General features: G+C 47.2%; 1 protein-coding gene across 2 annotated transcripts in view; it reads left to right on the top strand.

Annotated features, from left to right (window-relative positions):
* Positions 1-732: 732 nt before the first annotated feature.
* The window catches only part of LOC135410885 (acetyl-coenzyme A synthetase 2-like, mitochondrial), a 39,501-nt gene continuing 26,638 nt past the window's right edge, over positions 733-13,595 (top strand). For both annotated transcript variants that reach the window (XM_064647787.1, XM_064647786.1), the window contains exons 1-3: positions 733-1,561; positions 4,720-4,816; positions 12,060-12,259. In XM_064647787.1, coding sequence (XP_064503857.1) covers positions 748-1,561; positions 4,720-4,816; positions 12,060-12,259 — 1,111 coding nt within the window. In that variant the 5' untranslated portion in view covers positions 733-747. The remainder of the gene's footprint in view (positions 1,562-4,719; positions 4,817-12,059; positions 12,260-13,595) is intronic.

Here is a 13,595-nt window from a genome sequence, read left to right as displayed (position 1 = left end):
CAAACTGGTATTCAAAACACAAGGAAGGAATATCGAACTTCAGAAGCAATGCGCTAATGCCAGCTTTACAAGGAAGAGTGCATTTATTCTTGTTTGTTACGTATAAAACACAGATGAAAAGTGTAGAAGTGCCAGAAATACGAATCCTGATCAAATCTGTATTATACCTGATAAAGTATCTGGTGATATTTCTAGAACAGGGGGGAAAAAAAGTCATAGAACACACTATTTGTCTCTACCACTGCCAGAAAAAGCTTCGTGGCATATAGAGTAATTTCAAGTTTTTAATCTTGAAGATTATGTGTTTTGTCTACCCAAACTCTGAGAGTGAGCAGAGTTGGTGCTCAGGAAGTTCGGCACTTCTAAAGGATGCCCAGACCTTGTTCCTCTAATAGGAGTTTTCAAACTCCGTGCCGGGAGGCTGGACCAAACTGCCTAAAAGAATTAGCTTCTTCAAGCCAGCAAAGGGCATGTCCCTGCTATGCAGAGAGAATAAGCTCTGTGCTACCTGCTCTAAAACCTTGCTACTCATTGTTGAGGGTTTCCATCACGAAGTACGGGTTAAACCTGGTCCTTACGCTAATATGGAGGAAGGAATGATAACCAAAACTAGGAGCTCCACGTTGTGGTAACGACGGTGCTCGCAGGGCTACGAAGCAAAAAGTGAACCCACTTAGAGTCACCTCATTTTGAGCAAAGAGGAGTCAGAGGTATGACAGCCATGTGTTTGGTGGTGTATGAGGGCCCATGTGCCTACAGGCTGTCCCCAGGTGCCAGGTGTCCCCGGGTGCGGGGCGCTCCTGGTCGTGCTGGGTGTCCGGGGGTGCGGGGCGCTCCCAGCGGTGCGGGGTGTCCCCGGGTGTGGGGTGTCCTCAGGTGCGGGGTGTTCACAGGTGTGGGGTGTCCTCAGGTGCGGGGTGTCCCCGGGTGTGGGGTGTCCCCGGGTGTGGGGTGTCCTCAGGTGCGGGGTGTCCACAGGTGTGGGGCGCTCCCGGCGGTGCGGGTGGCCCCGGGTGCGGGGTGTCCGGTGGTGCGGGGTGTCCCCGGGTGCAGGGCACTCCCCGTCGTGCGGGGTGTCCGGCGGTGCGGGTGTTCCCGAGTGCAGGGCTCTCCCGGTCGTGCTGGGTGTTCCCGGGTGCGGCGCTCCGAGGGCCGCCCGGCCGGGGCAGCCCCTCCCCTCAGGCGGTCTCGCGCCCCTCGCGGCGGGCCGGGGCTGTTCCGGGGCCGGGCGCGGCGCGGTCCCGACGGCGGCGCGGGGCTGAGCCCATGGCGCTGGCGGCCGCCCGAGCGCGGGCGCTGCGCGCCCTCAGCCCCCCGCACCCTCTGGGACAGGTCCTGGTCGCGGCCCGGCGCCGCTGCAGCGAGGCGGGAGCCCCCGGTGCGCTGCCACCCGGAGGGTACCGGGCCTGGCAGGAGCAGGCGGCCCGCGACCCCGCCGGGTTTTGGGCGGACTTGGCGCGGGGGTGGCTGCGCTGGGACAGCCCTTTCCACACGGCCTGCCAGCCCGGCCGGCCCGCCGGCACAGCCCGCTGGTTCCTCGGGGGCCGCCTCAACGTCTCGGGTAAGGCGTCCCCCCCGCGGCACCGCCCGCTGCCGCCGTCGGGCTGCCCGGGAGCCGTCCCAAGGGCCGGGTTTCGCCAGCGCCCCTCTTTCGGGGGGGAAGACGAGGAGTTCGGTTGGGCAGCGCTGGGAAGAAACCAGCAGGGTTGCGAAATGCTGGAAGCGGGGAGAAAATCCGAAGCCGGGATTAAACCCGGCTAAGCCTCTTGCCCTCCGATCGGCGGAGATCCGGCCGCACCCGTTGCCGTGCCGGCAGAAATGCCCCAGCTTCGGCTATGCCGCCTTCGGCTTCCCGTGGTGGCTTAAGATGATCCACAGGTGGCGAACGGTGCGAATCCCAGTCTTTTGAGGCAGAAGCGGCAAGGTTTTTTCTCTTTAGAACGAGGATCTTGTTCTTTTCTTCCGACTTCACCACTTAAAGTGAAGCAAGAGTAAAATTCTCCATGACTGTCCTCACTGCCCTTGACTTTCATCCTGGCCGTATCTGCCTTGAAGTCTCTTCTGTGTCGTGGCCATGCCCAGTGGGAATGAGCCCCAGTCCCACCTAGGGTATAACTCAGTGGTGAAGTCTTTTAACAGGGATGTTCGTTTCTGACCTTCATTTCCCGTTCCTGTGAGAGTGCTTGAATCAGCACTACCGGTTCAGTAGTGCAGTAACGGTGACATCTCTGGACACCTTTTTTTCACAGTAAAAGAGGAAACCCTCCTCAGGTCTTCCAGAACATATGGGAGCATCTCCTCCCAGGAGATGATTCCCAGCAGTGGATCCCAAGTTTATGGAGATGTGTGTACAGCCCTGGTTCTGGCACCCAGCAGTCAGAGGATTTTAGGCAGGCTTTTGTCTTCATTAATTCCTCTTGAAAGAAAGGTCTTGTCTGAGCAGAGACTTACAGAGATCTGTTTCTTTCCTCTGTGGAGTGGGATCAACACCCTCTTCTGAATCCTATGTCAGATCTCTGAAATGCAGATTTTAGATCATGCCTTGGGTCTGGTTCTTCAGCAGGTACTAAATGCCATATAGTTTTCTTTGCACATGTAAAAAGAAATCATAGACCTTTGAAACAGATGCACAGAATTAAACAGGTTTGCTATTCCTGGTTTTCTTTTCAAGCATGATGAAGATGGTACTTGGGCACAGCCAAGTGACTGTTTTTCTGTTAGGGGGCTCCCTTCATCTCAGTTTGAACACTGGCTACAGAAACACGGCAACAGTTCAGGTCCCTGATCCAGAACATCTTGTGTGCCCACCTCCCAGCACAGCTGAACCTTGTGCAACCAAGTCATCTGATACCTTTTTGGAGGGACCTTGCGATAGGATTTGGGGACCTGTGAGCTTCAGTGCTTCTGGATTTATTGCACTGTAGCTCCTGGGCAGGAGAATAATCTAGCAAACTACTGCATTTCCAGCCAGAACACCGTCTTGGGAGCATGTCTTACTGAAATGAATTGTGTCTGAGTGTTGTCAAGGAAGCAACATATGGAAAAACCACTAGGATATAATAGTAAGGGGAAGGCCACTTAATTCTGTTTTGTAAAATGAGCAAAAGGTTCTTGTAAGCCTAAGATCAGGAAGCAAATAATAGCATTTGGCTCTGGTTCCCCTGCTGGTTCTTACTGAGCACAGAGCTAAAGCTCTCACTTGGCTCAGCTGGGGATTTCTGCAGCAGAAATTCCCTCTGAAGGCCAGTGTGGCTGCTTACGAGTAAGAAATGCTGCTTGGGCAATGAATACCCCTTAATGTGATTTACTGTAGTATGGTGCAATATGTGAGGGTGTTGCTGCAAGGAGCTTGGAGGTGGGATTGCAGTGTGTTGTGGACCAAGCTGCAGCAGATCCAATTAGCTGTGGATGGGGAGTAGAGGAAACCAGTGTGTAACTGCTTAAAGCATTCCCCACTGGAGCCTTCGTCCTCTTGTATTAGGATGGGTTAAGAAATTGCTTTATCTCCTTTACAGTATTGCTGCAGGATTTTACATTAAAAATAAAAGACTTTAATTGGCAGAAGACTGCATTTGCAAATTTCTGAGATTGACACTTGGACTTGTAATGAAATGTGTTGAATTCTGAGAGACTTCTTTCTCTGCACACCTTTATGGGCTCATTCCTACCCTCCATGTGGTGGTGCGATCACAAAAAAGCCAAAGCTGACTCCCTGGCTGCAGTACACAGCTTTTGTGGCACTTAATTTATCTGGAAAAATGAAATCCTTTCCGACCAGTATTAATATTTCCAGGAAATATGGTCTGAAACTCAGCAATTTTTAGAAGAGTTTTCTCTGAATTATGTGGCAGTGTCCCTGACTGCTTTTTAATAGTTATCTATTGAAATAAAGTAACTGCCTTTGAAAGATTACAATGCAATAAGCAAGTATTGTATAGGCTTGGAATTAATACTTTACAAGGATGCTCTCTAACCATCAGGCAACTTGCTACTGGACGTGCAGGCGGATTTCTTGTGTGGATTCTCTAAATTTCTTCAGGTTGATTGCTCTCCCTAAGTCCTCTACCTCAAGTTGTTGAGGGGGAGAGATGTGCCTTTAAAAGGTTATTTTATGTCTTTACATTTTAATAGGTGTAGTACATAGCTTGAGACATGTTAATCTTTCCCAGGTGTCTGGTAATTTGTAGATGCTTGTACTCGGAGTTTGCCCTAGATCCTACAGTTTTAGATATTTTCATTTAGCTGCGATTCAGCTCTTCTCTTACACCCTGGGAAAAAACGTTTCACCTGAGGTTTATTAGAAAATCCAGATGGTGCAGTGCTAAACGTGCAAGCTGGGGAAGACAGTCTGTCATATTTTTGTAGTGAAATGCTGCTCTGGGGAGCACAAACATCAAAAGGGTGTCTCATCTTTGTGCTACTGGGAGCAGAGGAAAGATTTGGGCTGGCTTAAGCTTAGCCAGTGGAGCTAAGCTGAGCTGAATCAGCGATGGCCTCTCATGGGGTTGCCATCTCTAAGGCAGCTGTGCCAATTAAGTGTAGTATTTGTTGTACAGCTTTACTAGAACTGCAAATGCTGTTTTACATGAATGTGTGCCTACTGAGCTAACAACTGATGTTTCTTCTTGCACTAGCTTGCTGTTACTCTTGACCAAGTTAAGTTTACAGAGCAGCTTGCATGTGATCAGGCTTTGTTTAAACCTTTGGGTTTTTTTACAGTAAATTGCTTGGATCAACACGTTGAAAAGTCTCCAAACAGAGTGGCTTTGATTTGGGAGAGAGATGAGCCTGGCACTGCAGTGCACGTCACTTACAGGTATGGCACCTTCTCAAGATGCTTTATGACGCCTGGCAGTGTGGGGGAGAGGGAAGTGGGACCTCTGTGAAACTGCTTTCTTCCAAGGTACTCCCAGCACATAGGACATGGGACCACAGCATTTGAGGTTGTTGTATCATGATGAAATAGCTCCTGAAAAACGAAGCCATGTTGCCACTGAGAAATTATATTCTTCCTTTGGGTTCTTCATGGGGAGGGTTCCCTGATTTTAGACACCTGTATGTAGTACAAGGTCAGAGGTACAGTGGATGTAAGTTAGTGGCAGCTACTGAAAATTTCAGATTGAGATCTGGCACATCATCTGGTGATGATGCTGATCAGGCCATCCTGTAGGTTCCCTCTTTCTCTATGTAGGGGCTTTTAGAAGAGAAAGGCTTGGGGTTTTTTTAACTCTTGCTGGAAAAAAACCTGCCAGTTTTGCTTGTTAGAGGTGTTCATGGGAAAATTTCTGTGAGCAGCTTTTGGTTTCAGCACAGCAGCAAATAACTTGGTGCAAACGTGTTGATGGTCAAGAGCATGATACTGAGCCTTGGCTGGAGGGGATTTTAAGCTCCCCATGTTCCTGTTCTCCATCCTTAGTGCAGTTTAGAGCAACCTTGAGCTGCTCTGAGTGACACTGACTTGCAATTGCTGCTATAGATTGTAGGGTTTGTTAGAATATGGCAGTTTTCAAGCATATTTCTCTTCTCCTTGCTATGTGCCCTCATTTAGGAGACAGTCCTGCCTACAAAGATGCCTTTTACGTCATCTGTCTCTCTACTGAGAATTAAAGCTTTCCCAGAATGTATGTTTCTCAGTGCATGTTTTAAGGAGCCAAAAGTTTGATCTGCTGAATCTCAGGGAGCCAGATGTGTGATGTCCTGGTTCAGAAAGCAAAGGAGACGTAGAAAGTCCTGGCATCAGACTTTTAAAGAATGTTTTCTGGAGCTTGTTGGGACTCCTGGAGGTCCTTGAGTCTGAATAGGTTCTGGTGGTCTGGTTCACCTCCAGACTTCATTAAAGCACCTGAAAACATAATTCATTGGAGTGAAGAAGCTAGTCAGCAGGAAGGAGTGGCTGTACAAATAATTATGAGAGGTTAGTGCTTCATGCAACAGAAATAAACACTACCTGATATAAAGCTGCATTGAAAGAGTGCATTGGTTTTAATCTTGGTATTGTTATTTGAGAGAATGTTTAGGCATGCTATGATGTAAATGTGTTGTAACAAACTGGGTATCTTGGCTAAATGCTTTGAGTCTTGCTTTTGCCATTCTGATGGTAAAAAAAGGACCAAAGGTTTTTCCCTTTAATTGTTTATGTACAATATGTTTTTCTCCCAGGTATATGTACTTTTACATCTCTCCTTATGCATCAGGATGAAACCTTGGGGTGGGTCAGAGGTGAAAACTGTGCTCAGATAAGGAGAGCAGCCCAACAGATAGCACAGCCTCCTTCAAGGCAACTCTAGCCTCTCCCTTGGGCTGTGCTACTTGAAATTGTCTGAGCTGCTCCAGACACTCAAACCATCTTCTTGGGATCTCTGGAGATATAGAAAGGCCTTTCTTAACAGCAACAGAACTGGATTTTTTCCTGGCCATGATAAAATGCATTTGGAAGAAAGTATATTTTCAGCCTGAAAACATGAAGACAAGTAACCCATGTCGAAACCCTTCTTTGTGCAGTGTTACAAGATACAGTAACTAGTACCAGAGAGTAGAACATCCAAGTGAAAGACAAGTTGACAGCTTCTGTTTTCAAACTTCTTCCTGTGTTTGAGAGCCATGTTCCTGTTTCTTCCTGATACTCTGGGTGAGATATGACTGCATTCGGGTTTCTCAAGAGACTTTGGTCCTACCACTCGATAAAACAGGTCACTTGGTTCTCTGCTTATCTCATTAAGCCAGGAATAGTATTGTTGAGAGCAGTGATACTGTATGGGTATGTACACAAGAAGAGAGTAAAAAATTTTGCGTTTTCTGTGATCATTGAGCTGCATTGTTGCAGGTTTTAAATGGTGCAGTGAGGTTTCTCCAAGGTGTGTTGGCACTTACCTCCCTTTGCTGCTGAGCTTAGTTGAAAACTTTTTGCAGTAGTGCTTTATTTGAGCTAGGAATTTTATAAGGGAAAGCATATGAGAGAAGGAGATGGCCCAGAAGCTGAGATGCTGCTGGAGTAGTCCCTCTGTGAGGCTTCTGTAGCAGAGTGGTCTCTGCACACCACCCTCAGCGTAAAGAGAAAATGAGAGGGATGCTGGACATCTATCTGGCAGAGGAGATAGGCTCCTTTCCTTAGGATCTGAATGTGCCGTTAATGGGATAGTAGTGTTACAGTAGCACTCTAGGAAGTTAAAGCCTTTAATTTGGGCACTGCTTATGGACCAGCTTTGAGTAAAGTCATGGAACCTCAGCTGGGAGAGTACTGTCCAGGGCTTACATGCAGAGGAGTGCAAGGCACCATTTTTTTTAACATTATCTGCTTTGCAAAGCCTGCTGCTTTGAGCTGCTTCTCCTTATAGATAAGCCCTGTGTGACACAAGGAAAGATGCAGCTGCTGGCATGGGTGCTCTCCCTTCTCTGGGTAGTTGTCAGGGGCAAGAAAACAGCTGAGTGCTGGCCCTGTTCCCATCACAGCCTGCAAAGGAAGAACGTGGCTATACAGGAAAAGGGCTGGAACAGGCTTTCTCCTCCCTGAGGAAGGGGAAAGCCTCCATCAGTGGAACCTCCTCTGTGCATTGGCAAGAAACACAGCTACACTGGAAAGTGCTGTCCCAGCTTGGTCATCTTTGGAAGAAATAAGAGCCTCCATTTGCCTCTGCTGCCCCACTAACTGCCTCACTTGCAGTGGGCAAAGAGCAGCTGGGCTGAATCAGCCTACATCCCTGTGCACACTTGTCAGCAAGGTGGGTTATACTTGTGCAGCAGAGTTCAAGTGCTCTGTGCTAGGAGAAGAATCCAAACATCTCCTGATTGGCAAAAGTACACAAAGCCATAGGTGAAACATTTCATTTTAGCATGAATAGATGAGTGCTGCCCTTACAAGCTCAGTTGTGATGATCTTTTTCACTGCTGAGTTTTGTCCAGTCTCTCTAGCTGATGCAACTCAAGCCTTTCAGGAAAAAAAATTCCCTGGCCCCTCTTGCTTTTTCCCCCTTCTGGGTTCCATTTCTATAAAGTGGATATTTAGCTAACTTTCAAATTATCTCCAATTTTGAATGGGAAGGCAGAAGACTTGCTTTTTTACTGCTTTGTGACAACAGGGAATACAACCCTCCTGGGATTTGGTGGCTGCAGTCAGCAAAGTGAGGACAAAGCATGCCAATCAGTTGTCAAGATGTCTGGCTCTCCGAAGGCTAAACCACTAAAACTCCAGTGGTAGGGAAGTGGGTAAGTAGCAGGACTGTGCTGCTATGAGCTGAGAGCTGAATTTATTGGCAGAAGGGTCCAGCCAGACTGGGAGTGTTTTGTCCTTCTTGGTGGATATTGTCAGGGCCCAGGGGCTTTGAAACCTTGCAGAGGAATTCCCCAGCACGTTGCTGAGCCTGGGTTTTAAAAGGTACTGTGCCTTATATAAGCAGGCAGAGCTGGTGGCTGGAGCTGTTGTGTTGCAGCCTCTTAAAGTTCAACAAGTGGGAATGTTAAAGACAGATGCTCTTGACCATCAACCTCCGCCTGTCTGACGTGGGGTTATTTATTCTCTCTGGTGTTCCCTGGTTTACCTAGGCCTCTACAGTTTATCCACCTGTGAGCCAGTGTATGCTAGCATTGCAAAATCAATGGAAGCTGTGTGAAGTGGACAGCAGTATGCATTAGCTAAAATATTTTTCAGAAGGGTTGCAAGCTGGGTCTCAACAGAAGGGTTTTAATTTACAAAGGAGTTCACTCTGGTGCAGCAAATGTTGTGGCAAGAGGGAATGTTCAAAATGCAAAATAGAAAGTAGGGAGAGGAAAACTGAAGGACCAGAAATTAAGGTCTTAGGTAGGTGGGACAGAAGCAGTTGGACATCTTCATGAGCCACATGACAGCTATGCCTTTAAAAAGCCGATGGATTCCTCAGCCCGAGCTGAAATAGTTGCACTTATATTAGAGATCACAGTGAATACTGCAATTGGAAGCCATGTTGGTACGTAACCATGGACAGCAAACTCTTTTCCATCTTTCCAGTACTGGTTTCTTAAGTTGAAGTTGCAAGTAAATCTTGCCCAGGCTTTCGGCTTTCCCTGTTCAAGGCAGTTCATGGATTTTTCACTTTCTCACCTGAAAAAGGTTGCAGGGGGTTTCCCTTGCCTTGGGTTCAGGATGTCTGCAGGAAGGCTGGGCATTTGTCTCAAATGCTGCACAGTTCTGTGGGGCAGCAACTCTGCAGGGTGCTCGTTCCTTCCCAAGATATGTCTGGGTTAAGAACTGGCAATGTGTAACATGCTGACATGTACTAATTGCCTGTCTGTTAGATAGCAAAGTGTGTTTGAAGGAGTGAAGGAGTCAAGGGAAGGATTCCTGACACAGCATTTCTGCTAACTCCCTTTCTTGAACTCGAGGGGAAGCCTGAGTTGCTGCTGCAGGAGCCAGAAGCCACACCTGATGCTCAGGGACTAGTGGATTTCTTTGTTGGAGTTCTTGGCTTCACCCTTTGTGCCTATTCCCCCATGTGCTGCACTGCCAAGGGACCTTCAAGGCCTTCCTATCTTGGCATTTCAGAGTACAAAGAAGGCAAAGCGAATAGGTCTGTGGGTAAAGACTGCTGTGTATTGTCTGTTAACTTGCTCATACACTCTCATAAAGCCAATGTTAAATTGGAGTTAATCATAAAAAACAATGAGAGCTTTTGCCATCATGGTCACTGAGTCCTGAATAAGCAAGTGAGCCATGCAGTTGCTCAGAAAACACATCGTAGCCAGAGATACTCTGGCATTTCTGCTCAGGAGAAGGAGACTGCAACTCTGAAAGCACTCGAGTGTTTTCCATTGCAGATAAGTAGTTTTTATTTTACTTTCTGACAACTGCCTGCCTGGAGCTTGTTTCACTTCCTGCGCTCTGCAGTTGAGCAGTTTAGTTTTGTTTTGGCTCTTTACTGTATATCCACATTGAGATTTTTCTCTAATGCAGCCTCAGATAAATTCCAGACCAGAAAATGTGACCTTTTAGGACAAGGCACCAAACCAAACATGGGGTGAGAAATCATTATTGCACAGAGTTCATGAACTCAGTAAGAGTAAGCAAAATAATAAATCTAACAGACTGTGCACTTATGTAGACAGTAGGAACATGCATGGTCATGAGGGGCTTGGGAAGGGGTAATTGAATGTTGCACTTTAGAGTTTAGGCTGATCTCTAACCATAAGGGATTAGGGGGAAATTCAGTCTGGGGTGCAGCCACTCCATACCTGATTTCTACAGGATTGTGGTCTCTCTGCAGTCGCAGCTGTTGCCAGCTACTGCCAGAGAACAGACACTTGAGCATGTCTGGCCACTTCTCTGAGTGCCTGTCCAGAAATGAACTATTTGTTTGATCCTACGGGAATAGTATTAAAATAAATAATATGAGGTGCTGTGCCTTGGATTTGAAGGTCGTTTTCCTTGTCTCCTAAAAGATGGGAGGGAAGTGGTGTCCCTCCAGCCATCACTGGATCTATCGTCATACTTTCTCAATGACTGTGTTTCTTCATGCCCTCACAGTGCAGATGGAGTTTTATCTAATGGAAGTAAGATGCCAAGTTTTGATATGACATTTCCAAAGAGGAGCTCTTGGGCTTTCCCTATTTCCAGCTTGCAGTGGAAAACAAAGTTAAAAAAAGAAACAAAGCAATTTTTGATGAGTAAGGAACTTTTCATTTTATTTGCAGCTTAACCACCAGCTGAAAATTGGTTTTGTTTCTTTGTTTTTTCACAGCTATGGTCAGTTCTGTGAGAAGAGGACACATAAGATATAGATTCATGCTTTACAGCTTATTACGGAATGCAAACCGCCAAAACTAATTTCTTTATTAACAGTTATGGGGGTCCCTGGGGGCATAGGTTACAGCCCCTAAGGGTTCACAGGTGACAGATTGAAGATGAGTTTCCTAGGGAGTAGAAGATATCTCTCTCCTCTGGGCCTCAGTACTCAGAGAGTTTATGAACCCAGAGGACAATTTTCATTCTGGGCAGACTCTGCCAGTCTCCTCCTCTGAGCTGATGATTTGTACAGAAGGACTGTTCTGCTGCCCCTCCTAGGGTCGTCTCCTTTGGCATGAGACCACTCCTCACCTGGTACAGTAGCTCTTGTTTCTGAAGCCTTTCCACTGGAGGCATACAGAGCTGTTCAGTTCATGACAGCATCTTGGACCCAGGTGTACCTGCAGTTGTCTTATCCCCTGTGCAGAATAAGTGTATGTGCAAGCCTTTGCCCACAAACTGCTTTTTCATTCCTTAGAGGAACGATTTTGCTGTTAAGACAGCTTGTTGCAGTGGCGAGCCCCATGAAAAGAGCCTTTGTTCCTGTTCTTGGTGTACCCGAGTTTCTCTGTGCAAAAGTGGCTGCAGTTTTATTCGGAGCAGTGCTTCTGTTCTGCAAGGCTGTTGTGCTCTGCGGCATGGCAGGGTTAAGTGACAGCAGAGGAAGTTGGGCTGCAGGTGATCCAGCTTTGATGAAAGTCATGTAAAATCTGCCCCTCACACTGGTGTCTCGGGACTTCTTTTCTTCCTTATGCATGCAAATGCATTGTTTACCCTTGCAATTTAAAGAGAATCTACCAGTTGCGGAGCACTTCCAGCAATTGCCCAACTTAAAAAGTTCTGGGAGTCTTTAGGCAACACTTCCATTTCACCTTGTGTTCATCCCACATTTGTTCCCAGTAGCTTCTGACTGAGCTTCATGGGTAAAAAAGGTATCATGGATGGCCAAAATGGACACTGACTTCTGGAGGCAGCAGGACAGCCACTGGCTTGCTGGCTGCTCTACCCACATCACAGCCTGGCAGCTCCAGGCAGTGCCTGCGGCTCTCTCTTACTCATCCTTCTGCAGCCAGCACCGCTCTCTGCCCTTTTTTCTCCTCACCGAAGTGACAGGAGCAGTCTGACTCTCACCATGCCCCAGGCCACCATTCTTTAAAATGCAAAAGCTGATGTGCCCAGTACTGCTGAGATGAGGTCCAGAGGTGATGTGATACCTCACTCATACACAAAGAAAAGTTCATCTTTTCTTTGTTCCCCCGTGTAAAACAGGTTGTGTGGTCACATGACAGTGTTGCTTCTGTGCCTGCAGGGAACTTCTGGATCTGACTTGCCGTCTTGCCAACACCCTGAAGAAATACGGGATACAGAAAGGGGACAAGGTGGCCATCTATATGCCCGTGTCTCCCTTGTCAGTGGCATCCATGCTGGCTTGTGCCAGAATTGGTGCTGTTCACAGTGTGGTCTTCGCCGGATTCAGCGCAGAGTCCTTGGCTGGGAGAATCGTGGACTGTAAGTAGATGTAGACTGGGGAACAAACTCCTCTGGGACAGTGGTCCGAGACATATCTCAATTCTCTGTTGAGTTTACTCTCCTCTGTAGAGTGCATTGAAGAGCCTTTTCCTTAGGGAGAGATGTAGTATCCTCTGGCCTTAAAATACTTTATAAATTGCTTAACATTCAGTGTGAACTGTGTTACTGCCAGCCAGCAATGAAGCTGGAAGGAAAACCAGAGCTTAGGGATGGGGTCTGATTTGTTCTTTTGCAGTGTAGTTGCAGTGTTTCTTTGATACTCTTGTACAGTACTAATTCTGCATTCTCAATAGTAATCCTGTGATTTATGTATGGTCCTGGAAGTGTTGGCAGCCTGCATCTGCTCTGTGAGCCCTTGTACCAGCAGACAGAGCTGTTCTCAGCCCTCAGCACTTGTGTGATTAGGTAAAAAGTAATGCTAAAAGTACTGACAGAAGAGCTAAATAGGAAGTGGCTCATGTCCCATAGCAGTCACATCACTTTCTTTATGGCTAGTCTGAGGGAAAAAGTCTTACAGAAATTTTCATGGCTTTTTCCTCTTTTTAGTGGAGTTAATCTATAGAGAGCAAATACATATCCCTCATATTTGGCCACCTGTGTGGAGGTAATGGACTAAAGAGCCATTTCTCTGCAGCCACAGCTCTCTAATAACGTTGAGTGGTGCAATTTGAAGTGTTCTGCCAGATTGCTGCTGTGTGCTGTGGCTTCCAGGCAGTACAGATGAGTTTCAGAAGGCTGCGGGTATCTCAGAGCAGGGTGACACCTTCAAGAGGCTGCTGAGCTTTGTGCTGTCCATGTCAGTTTGTAATGGATGCTTACATGGAGCCTCAGAGAGAGGGGCAAAGGTGCTTGTTCACACAGATCATAGGAAGTCTTGCCCTAGTTTCAGTGTGTGAGCTGTCAGCCTAAAGCAGTATCATTCATTGTAACACAGGTAACTGGGAGGAAGCTGCTCTGCATGTCAGCTTTGCTAGGCAGGAACTGAGGATTTAAATTACAGTGAGGGGTACTTAGGGTAAATGTTGGGAAAGACTTTCTCATATTCATGATAGGCATTGGAGTGGACTGGTGGGGAGGGTAGAATAGATGCCATTGGAGTGTTTTAGGAAGACTGAACAGATAATTGTCAGAAGTGGTTTAGCTGGAATGGGCCTTGCCTTGGGGTGGGGGATATGGATTAGATAACCTATGGAGGTTCCAGCTGCCCCTGATCTATGTGTGTCTCAGGTTTTAAAGTTTTTTTCATCAGTGACACTGACTGGTTTTGATTGATAATGGTTCTAAGTATTTGACACACATGTCCTGTACATCATCC

The sequence above is a fragment of the Pseudopipra pipra genome, chromosome 3, assembly GCF_036250125.1.
Source record: "Pseudopipra pipra isolate bDixPip1 chromosome 3, bDixPip1.hap1, whole genome shotgun sequence".
NCBI lineage: Eukaryota > Metazoa > Chordata > Aves > Passeriformes > Pipridae > Pseudopipra > Pseudopipra pipra.
The sequence above is the reverse complement of the archived record's forward strand: the minus strand, read 5'-3'. Positions and strand labels throughout refer to the sequence as shown.